This window comes from Hemiscyllium ocellatum, chromosome 4 (genome assembly GCF_020745735.1).
Source record: "Hemiscyllium ocellatum isolate sHemOce1 chromosome 4, sHemOce1.pat.X.cur, whole genome shotgun sequence".
NCBI lineage: Eukaryota > Metazoa > Chordata > Chondrichthyes > Orectolobiformes > Hemiscylliidae > Hemiscyllium > Hemiscyllium ocellatum.
This window is the reverse complement of record NC_083404.1, coordinates 28093478-28105915: the sequence shown is the minus strand read 5'-3', so window position 1 is coordinate 28105915 and position 12438 is coordinate 28093478. Positions and strand designations below refer to the sequence as shown.

Genomic DNA, 12438 nt, shown 5'->3' with positions numbered 1-12438 from the left:
GTTCCCCTTTATCCACTCTGCTTGTTGTAGCCTCAAAGAACTCCAGAAAATGTGTCATACGTGTCATACATGCTTTCCCTTTCGTAATACTATATAGAGTCTGTTTGATTGCTTTAATCGTTTCACGACGTACTTTAATTTCTTCCTTAATAATGGACTCAAGCATTCTACCAATGGCAGATGTTAGGCTAACTGTCATGTAGTTTCCTATTTTAATGTCTCACTCCCTTCTTGAACAGAGGTATCATATTAGCAATATTCCAACTCGAAACTTCTGGAATCCAGTGTGTTCTGGAATATCACTGCCTCCAATACTGCTGCAACCTTAGAACCCTGGATGCATAAAGTCCTGGCAACTTGTCTGCATTTAGTCCAATTAGTTTGTCAAACACTTTTTCCTTTGTGAAAGAGTGTGTAACATAACCTTTCCTAACATTAGCACCTTGCTTATCTGATATCTTTGGGATGTTTACAATGTCATCCAGATAAAGATGGATGCAAAATATTGATTTCAGTTAGCTCCAATTTCCTGATCCCTGTTATCAATTCCCCCATCACATCCTCCTGTGGTCCCACATGAACTTCAGCTGCTCTCTTTCTATCTATCCAATAGAAACACCTGATTTTTAAAAATATTTCTTGCTAATTTACTTTTATTAGCAATTTTCTCCCCTTTTGCAAAAGCCTTTTAGTTATCTGTTGCTGGCTCCTAAAATATATCACAACCCTCTGGATTTCCCCCTAGTTTTGCCTCTTCAATGACCAGCTGCCATCCTTGAGATTAATGTGCTTCTTCTCGTGGACCACAGCCATTTTGATCTAATGATTCTTAAAAAAAAAACAGCAGTACAGGTTTAGGTTGGAATATTGTGTAACTTAGACGTTGTAGAAACCCTAGATATTCCCCTTTCCTTAGAGTAGAGGCACCAAGGGTAATAATAACATCCATGTTCCAAATAAGATGCAGAACTGGTCAATATAGTTCAGAGCAGTAAACGTATACACGGAATTCAGATGCAGGGTAGGGCTGGGCTAATGTGGTTGCATAAGCTTCACTGTTCCCTTGATTCATTTGACAGCTCACTCCAGAGATCATTTCGCAATTGTCTGAAGTTAAAGAACATTTACTAAAGCTGGATAAGTGGAAAGAGAGAGGCCAGAGAAGAACTTCAATGTCAAATATTCTTTCTGCTGCCAGACTACAAAAAAAAATTCCATTTTTCTAATCAATCTTGTAATTAGCTATTCACAGATGCTTTTTAGATTTGGTCAATTAACATTTTGGACATTGCACTATAGTAGATTCTGACCATGAAAAGCAATCCCGGGTGGGTTAAATGGCACTTCTTTTCATGTTTTCTTATGGGAGATGTTACTGCCATTCTCACAACAAAGACCAAATATATTTTCAAACATAGATGTACAAAAAATGAAGGAAAGAATGCTTCAGTAAACTAAATTCATGAAAGCAACAATTAAGAAAACAGTCCTTACAAATTTAAATTCACAAAAGCAACAATTTTAGGTGAGAAATTATTAGACAGTCACTCGTCCAACGGTCAACCAGAATGTGACATTAAAGAAAATTTAATTTTATTAACGTATCAATCATTCTAATACAAGATTTATTTACCACAAGAAATTTACAAGTGATCGATGCTGAATCGGAGATATCTTTCCACAAACATTTACAATGTGCGTGACACACTTAACAGCTGCTTTCCACACTGAAACCATAGTAGTCCATGCCTTCTTTGTGTGTAAGTTCATCCGCATAAAAGACAAATTTTACTTTGGGAACCAAAATCTTGCACCTGTTTCAGAAGATGCAGCCCAGTTTCTTCATTTTCCAGAATAACAGACAGCCCTGTGTTTTATCATCAGATAGTGCACTGTGGGAGGGGAGGTCCCAGGGAGCTAGGAGGGTGGTTATGCAAAAGGAGCAGAAAGCACAGAGGGAAAAAAAAATCATGGAAGTCAATGGTCCAGCTTTTATACCTGCAGGTATTTTGAAAGCCCAACTGATCTGCAACTTCATGAAAGGTGACCACTTCAGCCTCCCAAATGTAGAAGATAGTAGACTGCAGGCCTCAAAGCATTTATTGTACAACACCAAATAGAACAATAAAATCGTAGAGGAAATTTAGAGTAAATAATTTTTACCTGAGAGGAAGCTGGTGTTAGGATTGTCAGAATTCTGTTTTCGTAAACAGAAAGGGCTTTCATGACTGTCAGGTGCCAAAGACACACTCCCATTCAGCAGCTCCACCAGTCTTCGCCTTCTGCGAAAGTTCATGCGGAACTGATACAAGAGGTTACCATCCACAAAGTGATGTTTGTTGGCCACTGTGTGCAGAATAATGGGAGGGGGTGAAAGCGGTAGAATTAATTGCACTGGTAATACACAGGCTGTTTGTCAAAGCAACACAACACAATTTGAACTCTGAAAGGACAGTTAATACAAAGCAACAGCCACAAAGGCACAATGGGAGAAAAATATTAAAATGACTCTTTATGAAAGCTGCTGTTGTTCAGTAGTTCTGGACTGAACATCATCGTTATGGAAGTTGCTTGGTAAAATTTAGACAATGCCAGTTAATTATACCGAATACCTTATTTCTCCTATTACACATGACCATGTAAACATTTCAAGTACTTTATTTAGAAACACACATTGCAGAACGGAGACTGAATGCCTGAAATTCAAAAGGCTATGTCGTCAAAAAATTATTTCAAAACCAAATGAATTTAAGACCGAATCATAACTTTTTGTTAGGTTGAAATCAGCAATATTTATACGTGTATATACAGTAGAACCCCCATATCTGTGGATTCGGTTTCTGCAGTTTCAGTTATCCATGATTTATTGCAACTCGAAAATATTACATGGAACATTCCAGAAATAATTCCAGGGACTGGTGGGGAAATAAATTTCCCATTTAAATGGGCGGGTTTGCTGCTAGCTGCAGTTTTGGGCATCAACGGTAGGTCTTAAAAAATATCACCCATGGATACAGGGGGACACCTGTACATATAAAAGCATACTTTGCAATGGAACTATCCAACATCCAACACTGAATGAAAGGGAATTTCCCCTATTGTCTTCAGGCTGTACCACAAACACCATTCTCAAGCCATCAATCTAAACCCTCTCTTTGTCCGAGGTGGCAATGAATTACTTTCCTAACTTTGCTGTCGCATTTGACACAACAATTAGCTTCTGGCCACACCTTGGTTGTCGCAAACATCGCTTCTATGATTTAGAAAATAATCTTCTTTTCCAACTCACCTAAATGTTCTTCTCCCTCTAATTCAATCAAGCAGGAGACAGCTTTCTACACATATCCCCATCTCTGACAGTTGCATAAAATCACCTTTTTGTACATGAATGGCTAATTGTAGCAGATTCTCCAGAAATGCATCCAAACTTCTCTCCTCCCCCCCCCCCCCCCGCCACTTCCCACCCAATCCTGATTAAAATTCACCAAAGTTCCTACATGAAAAAATAATCACAATGGCAGCTGCAAATTTTTATTTAAGCTGCTTTAAAGAATATAAACTGAACTTCTGCCTGCTGTAATCAATGTTCCAAAGAGAAAGGCACTAGATAATAATTTCAGGGATAACTATTCTGAGAACATATGGCACATTATTTTCTACTGTTTATATTTCTACAAAACTCTCTGGCTCAAAGAGCAAGTGAATTACAAGTTGAATGACTGTCCCAAATAGTTTGTGCATGAGCAGTTAAAAAATGGACAATGGAAATGAATGGGTCCTTTCCTAAGACAAGAGGAGGCTGTTTAGAAGATAAAAAGGCTTGGCATTTTAGTTCAGTCAGCCAATCATGGATGCATTGCAGTGGGATGCTATGTTAATCCTAGCATTGGAAGGGGGAAGTAACAGCCCCCAAGTTCCTGCTCACTAGCCTGCAGCTGCTCCTCTCATATGGATAAATATCAGGCTTAGCTATGAAACACTCCAAGCCTTTGCCAACTGGCAAATACCAACTGATACACTGTAAAGTTACATTGTTCACAAGTGAACTCTTACAATGTACTGTGATGGTACACGTGGAAACACCAATACCAAGCAAACAAATCTCCATCCCCAGCTGAAAGACATCTCTGGGAAACGTTGGAAAATAAAATGGCCAGCAAATAACATTTGTTTTCTTCATAACTAATATCTTAGACCAATGCGGAGGTTGGGATACAGGGAGGAGGGAGGAGTAAACATAGATGGAGATGGATCACAAAATAAAAACCACATCCACAAAAATGACCCTGAACTTCCTGGTTTGCTGCCACTTCAACGTACCATTGTGTTCCCAGCAAACATTTCTGTCTCAGGCCTGCTGCAGTGCTCCAGCGAAGCTCAGTGCAAGCTGGAAGAACAGCACCTTCTTTTCCACTTGGGGACCCTGCAGGCATCAATGTCGATTTCAAATAATTTTATGGTCTGAGCACGTTCTCCCATGTCCTTACCCCAACCAGGCCTTGCTGTGACATGGGCTGCTACCACAAACAACCTATTATCAGCCACTTATGGTCACCATTATAAGCTATACATTCTCCCATTGCTTCGTCTGGCCAACTGTTTTCCTATCTTTGGGCTCCATCTCCGCTTACCATTTACTAGGCCCCACCTATCTTCAGCATCTATACTAACCTTTTCCTAATTAAAATCAGAACTGAAGTCGGGGGCGGGGGTCAGTGGATCCAATACATTAACTTTACTTTATTTTCGCCACAGGTGCCAAAATTCAAAGTGCCTTATATTGTTTATCACATGTTTATATTGCTGTTTGATCTATGGAAAGGCTTGTGAAGTATTGTTGCAAGATTAAGAAAAAGAACCGCGGATGTTGGAAATCAGAAACAAATATAGAGATTGCGATAAAAACTTAGCAGGCTTGGCAGCAACTGTGGAGAAAATTACTTTTTAAGAATGGACGCAGCGGGCAGACTGACAGCATGTCCCTGGGTGACAGTCTGCCAAGTAATTAAAGAAGTAAACAAAACAGCTCTTCAGATTACATTTGCACAGTAGCACAATAAATGTCTGGAATTGACTGCGAGAACTGATGCACAGAGGGCAACAAATGTGCTAACAACGCAAAATCAAAAGGCTGCAGATGCTGAAAATCTGAAAGAGAAACAGGAAATGCTGGAAATCTTAGCAAGCAGGACCGAGCAGCTGTAAAAGGAAACAACATCTGTTTCAGGCCAATTTAAAAGTGAGTACCGAGGATACTTGAAGTCTGAAATAACAACAGAAAACTTTGGAGAAACTCAGCAGGTCAGGCAGCACCTGTGGAGAGAGAAACAGTTAATATTTTGAATCCCATGATTCTTCTTTGGAACAGTTTCAGGTTGATGATTCTTCATTTGGACTCAGGAAAATAGACATGCAATTGGTTTTGAGCAAGTCAAGGGGCAGGTATTGGCAATAAATGCTGCTGTGCTAATGCTCTCTATATCTCAAAAACAAGAGGACGTGTAAATTGGATATGCTGTAGCAACACCAACGTAAATGTTCGATACAATATTGCAAATTAACTCTTGAGACTCAATCTTGGGAAAGCAAATAAAACCAGAGAAAAGAAGTAACTGCACAATCCTGGAATTGAGCCACTTAGGAGGTTGTCAGCTGTTTGGAGGCAGCCCTTCGGCTGTATCCCTGACAGGGATACAGAGTCCAAAACAGGCCTGGGTGCCGCAACAGTCAGTCAGTCAGACTACCCTGTCGCCCTATTCCTACCTCAATGTACGTTGCATGGCTGAAAAACCATTTTTTTTTTAAACTTCAAATATTCGAAACATTGGTGCCTCCATCTGACAACTGTCATTGCTGGCTGCTGCTTCCTTCGAGTTGGAAGGCATCTGATTAACTCACTAGCTTTGAGGGCCTGCCCACTGTCCTCCAAATGGATTACAAATCTTGCCCTTCGACTGTCTCAGAAATGCCTGTCATTTCCCACAGTGTGGAGTTCTAACGCACATGTCAATCTCGGATTGGGTTGAAAAGCCCATAGGGAAACCCCTGCCCTTGATTCCAGCCAGGACCACCATGTTGATGTCAAACCTCAAGTGGCTGAGTTCAGGAGAAGAAAATGAGCCAATGATTTTGCTCCCAATTACTACCGATTCTCATGAATATAGTTGCAATCTTTAGGCATATTTATAATCTCTTCATTTACGACGCAAATATTTCAAATTCAACTTGCTGCTCTGTAACAATCCTTTTGAATGCCCAGGAAATTGTTTTCATATGATCAACTGATTCACTGCACAGTGAAGAAAAATAGTAGTGTGTGATTTTTTTTTTTTAAATTGAAGGAGCCCATTTAGAGCCACAATATCCTGGTCAGTGTAATCCAAGCCATGCTAAGACATTACTATTGAACCACCATCTGCAAAACCTGCTGACACATACCTCTGCAAGTGACTAGGAGGCAACATTTCAGACTTGCAAAGCAGCACAAAAGGATTATATAATATATCTGAAGCTTTGTGAACAATTTTCTGCACGTTATGCTTACATTGTTTTAACTGAAATTAAAATCCTATTAAGTACAAAATACAAAGATTTATTCAAAATAAAAACGTCTTCCAGGCATAAATGTGGCTATTCAACTAAAAGGTGGTGTGAAGAACATGTACCAGTCAACACACTCCACTTGTTTTTCTGTTTACGTATTACCCTGAAAATATTAATTCATGGTTCAGAACTTATGTTCTGTACATCCCAGCATATTCCCAATATATTACAGAAGGCAAAGAGGCAATCACCTCTTCACTAAATATCCACACATTCCAGTAGTGTGGAGCAGAAATTGGAAGGAGGAATTCTGGATGAATTTCTGCTTGGAAGCCTTGGGACTCCTTGGTAAATTGCAATAGCACACCAGGTTGAGATCAAAGTCAAGCTGGGCTTCCTCATCATTTAAACAGAGAGCTTTGTGAAACTATTATGCATCAACCAGCAGATAAAAGGCCAGGTCAGGGTTGGGGCAGCTCACAGGTAAGAGTCCATTTGGTCTAATTCCTTCTAATCAACTTGTTCAGAGGTGTTATTACACACCTCTGGAGCATATGGGACTTGAACCCAGACTTCTCTGGCCCAGACGCAGGGACACTAGCACTGTGCCATATGGGGGAAGAACTGCTTTACATTACATGTCAAAAGAGTAATTAACCAATTTCTCACCATGTTGAATTATGCCATGTTCCAGCAGTCTACAACAAAGCTGTTCCCCTTCACTCCTTAACGCAACCTCTCCTTCTTGTACCAGCCAGTCGATAAATTCACTTGCTACAAAAGCACGTTGATATTTCACTCCTTCTTCCTCCCTTGTCTGCAGCAGATAGTTCTCAGTGGTCATCAACCTGTCATGACAAAGTTACAAATACAACTCTTGGTTTAAAAAAAGAAGTTGTGCCTTTGCAAACAGAGGAGAGAAACAAAACAGAAATCCAAATAGGAGTGCAAGACTAATACTCTTCAATCTAAGCCAAAACTTAAATCTGCATAGAATTTTCAGGATGCCACAATAAATTGTTCTCGAGTACGGTGGTACACTTAGTTCACGAATTGGTGTGGTAACTAGTCTAAAAAAAAAGGAGAGACACTTATAATCTGTTGGCTTAGAAAACCTGGATGGAAGCTCTGGATACAAGGAGATGTATGATGAAATGCTTTTGATTAAATAAAAAAAAGTACAAACAACATTTTAAAGCTTCAGTTTATTGAGTTCATGCACAGGCACTCAAAATTTTACTGTTTTAAAAAAACACAGGCAATTTTGGTCTTTACATGCAGGAATTTGCAAAGAGACCCCTGCTAATTTTCCTCACCTTTGCTTGTACTGTCAAAATGAATTTTGACAAGGGACAAATAAAAAAGAGGAAAAGGAGGAGAAAGAGAAAGGAAAATTTATAAAGTACAGGACATCAGCACAGAAATAAACTCCTAAGCCAAATAAACTAAAAGAATACTGTTCACATTCATGACAACTGTGAAAAATGCTACCACTTTCCCACCAAAAGCAGTCTGTACTTTCTTTCATTTACAGAAAATGGAAACTGTTGTTAAAATGAAACTTATTGCACCCTCACTAACAAAGTCAGAAAGAAGACTATTTTTAAAAACTTTCAAATCATTCAGAACAGAAAAGTCAAACTAAGTTAATTTGTTAATACCACAATTCAGTAGCTCCAAGCTTTTTGGGACTGATGAATAAGGTTTTATTTACAACTCATGCTCGACTATTTTCAGATTTAACTTGGGTTCAGCTCATATCTTCCTAAAGAATAGGATGATCTTCATTGCTTTAGAATAGACGTGAATTTCGAATCAAGACCTATGGACGTCTGACACAGTTGACTCTATAGGAGGTGCCCTGGAAATTGAAACATCTGACAGCCAATTACCCAGTATTTGGAATCCTACAAGAAAGTTCCCTTCTTGACTCACTGCTGACCCAGCTAGCTTCTACCCCACTAACCATCCATAGATACCTTCAACTCCCCCTTCCACTCTGCTGAGGACATGCAGGTCCTGGGCCTCCTCCACTGCTGCTCTCTGATCACCCGACACGTGGAGGAAGAACGCCTCATCTTCCGCCTCAGAACACTTCAATCCCAGGGCATCAATGTGGACTTCACCAGTTTCCTCATTTCCCCTCCACCCCCACCTTACCCCAGTTCCAACGTTCCAGCTCAGCACCATCCCCATGACCTGTCCTACCTGCCAATCATCCTTCCCACCTATCCGCTCCACCCTCCTTTTCAATCCCCTTCACCTTCATCCCCACCTCAATCCACCTATTGCACTCTTAGCCAGCCTGTCCCCAGCCCCACCTCCCTCCCATTTATCTCTCCACCCCGGAGGCTCCCAACCTCATTCCTGATGAAGGGCTTTTGCCTGAAACGAATGTTCTACTCCTCAGATGCTGCCTGACCTGCTGTGCTTTTCCAGCACCACTAATCTTGGCTCAGATCTCCAGCACCCCCTTCCAACTGAAGAAAATTAATGCATTCCCCATTCTGACCGAACTCAACTCTACCTCCTCATCCTGACCCTGTCCCAACAGCTCCACCACACTCTTCCATACTGCAAACAGGATCCTGCCCTCTTCCCCATACTATCCCGTGTCTTTATTTCATTACTTACCACCTTATCCATCCTGTAGCCTCCCTGCCTTACCCATATACCTGGCCCACTGATCCTCCACAATCACCTTAACCCACCCTCTTAGCCACTTACTTCACCCAACCTTTGGAAAACATTAACAATGAATACTGATTTTTAATTAGCGACTGTTAAAGGGTTATGAAGAGCAAAGTGGAGTTGAGGCTGAGATGTGATCAGCCATTATTGTACTAAATGACAGAGCAAACTTGGAGGGTCTAAATTGCTCACTCAGTTTCTCATAATTATGTTACATTCTTAAGTTATGAAAAAAAGGCTCATTGAAACTTCTACCAGTCTTTCAGAACAAAATAGGATTTCACGGTGGTGTCTCATCTTGTTTTCTTTTCCTCAATAGAATGAATTTGAATGCAGGGTTTTCTTAAATTCTTTAATGTTTTTCCAATTGTATTAAAATTATTTTCATTGTAATTCTCAGCAGCCATGCAATGGCAATCTGGAAACTAGGTGGCTGGCAACAGATGATACATGGAGGAATGAGGTGACTTCGGGGAAGAGAGTGTTTGGAGACATTTATGATGCCTTTAAAACAATGCTGCCTTCTAAATAATACTTCTAAATCCAGATTGACCTTACTTTTTAAACGACCTACCAATGACCCATGTTACTAATTACTGACTCCAGATTGAAAATCAAGCGCTTAATTTACTCTGCATGTGTAATGTACTTGATAGTTAAATGAACCTCACAAAAGAAACACTTTCACAAACAGGTCACCAACATGGAACAGTAACTCGGATTCTCTTTTCAAAGATACTGCCTGACCTCCTGAATACTTCCAACATTTTAATTTGCCCAAAAAAAAATCACAGCTGAATGTTATTTTTTTTGGTTAAGTCTGAGTTGCATTTAGTTTTCATGTGATTTTTCATTGTGAGGTCCAGCAAGTTTTCACACCCTACTTGTCAAACTCGTTCACTAATTGCCTCCCCCATCCTACAGTGTCTCTCACATCCAATTCCTGTCCTAACTTACCACAACTCAAAAAAACCTACTCAGCAGATATCCAGCTGAAGACTAACAGCTTCTGTGCCATCTTTAAAATACCACAGTTCACTTGGAGAAGTTCTGGCATTCCAAGGCCCCCCTTCTCATTGATGGATATGCCAATAAAGATATTAGAGAAAAAGAAAATGGCACTGTGATCTACCAACATGGAGCTGGAGGTCCTGGTGGATGGGGTGGTTCAGAGAAGGACCACCCACTTCCCAGAGGACACCATGCCACCAGACACTGCCAGCCTGCTGAGCTTACCACTCAGGTCAGTGCAAACTCCAGAGTGAACAGAAGAACAGCCAACAATTCTGCTAAGGTTCAATGATCATCTCCACTCTGTCAGGATGAGTGCCACACTCTTCTCTCTCTCTACTACTGCACCTGCCTCCCACAAAGGCTTATGCCCCACCACTCTCACTATCGCCTCCCTCACTCTTGCCCCCACCCTCTCAACACTCAAATGTTGTGCTGCCTCCTTTGTGACATCACAATCTATCACCCCACCCCCAAGTTTGAGCACTCTCAGCCATCTAGTGTAATCTTGACCCCAGTCCAGGTCAACACCTCGTCCTCACAAGGAGCCAGAGTGGTGCCAAGGGGCATCCAGCCAGAGATGGAACCACAAGCACTGCTCACTGCTTCTACTCAGGCCACTGTAGAAGTGGCCAGGCCATCCTTCATCCTTTCTACTCCACATTGACTCTTGGAAGTTCAAGTCAAGAACAGTCAAAGACTTCCAACATGTCTGGCCAGTCTAGACACAAGCATCACCAGGGTTACCATACCAAAACTCTGGGGCCTAAGGCATCTGCACCAGAGCAGGGAATGTACTTACTTAGAGGGAGAATAAGATGAAAAGTGTAATGAACCCACTTTGGAGGAGAGGGATATCTTGTTTTTGAAAAGTGCATGTAAAAGTTGTTGATTATAACTTTCTTGCATTTGCTTCTGAGTATCTCCATGCAGGTGTTCAATGCATTGTCCCACCAGCCTGGCCAAATAAGAGGGGGAAGGTTTGACAATGTCAGCTACAGTCAGTGGAAACAGTATGTGCACATGGGCTTGGTGTACTACTTGCACATTTGGCCCTTCTGGATGACAATTCCTATTGTTTAGATCCCTCTGAGAACGAAGGTATATCTCATTTGAGTTAGAGGTCTACTACATGGAAATAGGCCCTTCAGCCCAACTTGCCCAAGCAATCCAGTTTTCACAATTTAACTAGCCCCATTTGACTGCATTTGCCCGATGTCCCTCCATCCTACCCCATCCATGTAGCGGTCTGACCTTTCTTACATGACGAAATTGTACTCACCTCCACTGTTACCTCTGGCAGCCCATTCCAGACATTCACCACCATCTGTGTTAAAAAAATTGTCCCTCTGGACTCTTTTGTAACTCTCCCTTTTCACCTTAAACCTATGCCCTCCAGTTTTAGATTCCCCTACCATGGGGAAAAGCTCTTCGCCATCTACCTTATCAATGCCTCTTATGATTTTATAGACCTCTGTAAAGGTCACCACTCAGGTCTCCCACACTCCAGGGAAAAAGATGTAGCCTATCCAACTTCTCTTTGTAACTCAAATCTTCCAGTCTGGGTAGCATTCTAGTAAATCTTTTCTGTACTCTTTCTAGTTTAATAATATCCTTTCTATAGTAGAGCACCCAGAATTGCAGACAGTACTCCAAATGTGGCCTCACCAATGTCTTGTACAGCCCTTCAATAAGATGCCCCAACTCCTGAACTCAATGCTCTCACTGATGAAAGAATGCTGAAAGCCTTCTTCATCGTTGTGTCTACCTTTCATTCCACTCTCAAGGTGCTATGAACCTCTCTCCCTAGATCTCTTTGTTCTATAACACACCGAGAGCTTTACCTTTGACTGTGGAAGTCCTGCCCTGTTTTGACCCACACCTCTCATTTACCCAACTTAAACTCCATCTGCCATTCCTCAGCCCACTGGCCCAGTTATAGAGTCAGAGATGTACAGCACGGAAACAGACCTTTGGTCCAACCCGTCCATGCCAATCAGCTATCCTAACCCAATCTAGTCCCATTTGCCAGCACCTGGCCCATCTCCCTCTAAACCCTTCCTATTAATATACCCATCCAGATGCCTTCTAAATGTTGTAATTGTACTAGCCTCCACCACTTTCTCTGGCAGCTCATTCCACATACCCTGTGTGAAAAGATTATCCTTTAGATCACTTTTAAATCTTTCCCCT

The 12438-nt window shown here is 41.2% G+C and overlaps 1 protein-coding gene across 2 annotated transcripts in view; it reads right to left on the bottom strand.

Moving 5' to 3' along the window:
* Positions 1-12438, bottom strand: part of deptor (DEP domain containing MTOR-interacting protein) — an 81533-nt gene that overhangs the window by 28179 nt on the left and 40916 nt on the right. For both annotated transcript variants that reach the window (XM_060822840.1, XM_060822839.1), the window contains exons 5-6: positions 7213-7391; positions 2164-2346 (exon numbers count right to left, since the gene is read on the bottom strand). In XM_060822840.1, the coding sequence (XP_060678823.1) occupies positions 2164-2346; positions 7213-7391 (362 nt within the window). The remainder of the gene's footprint in view (positions 1-2163; positions 2347-7212; positions 7392-12438) is intronic.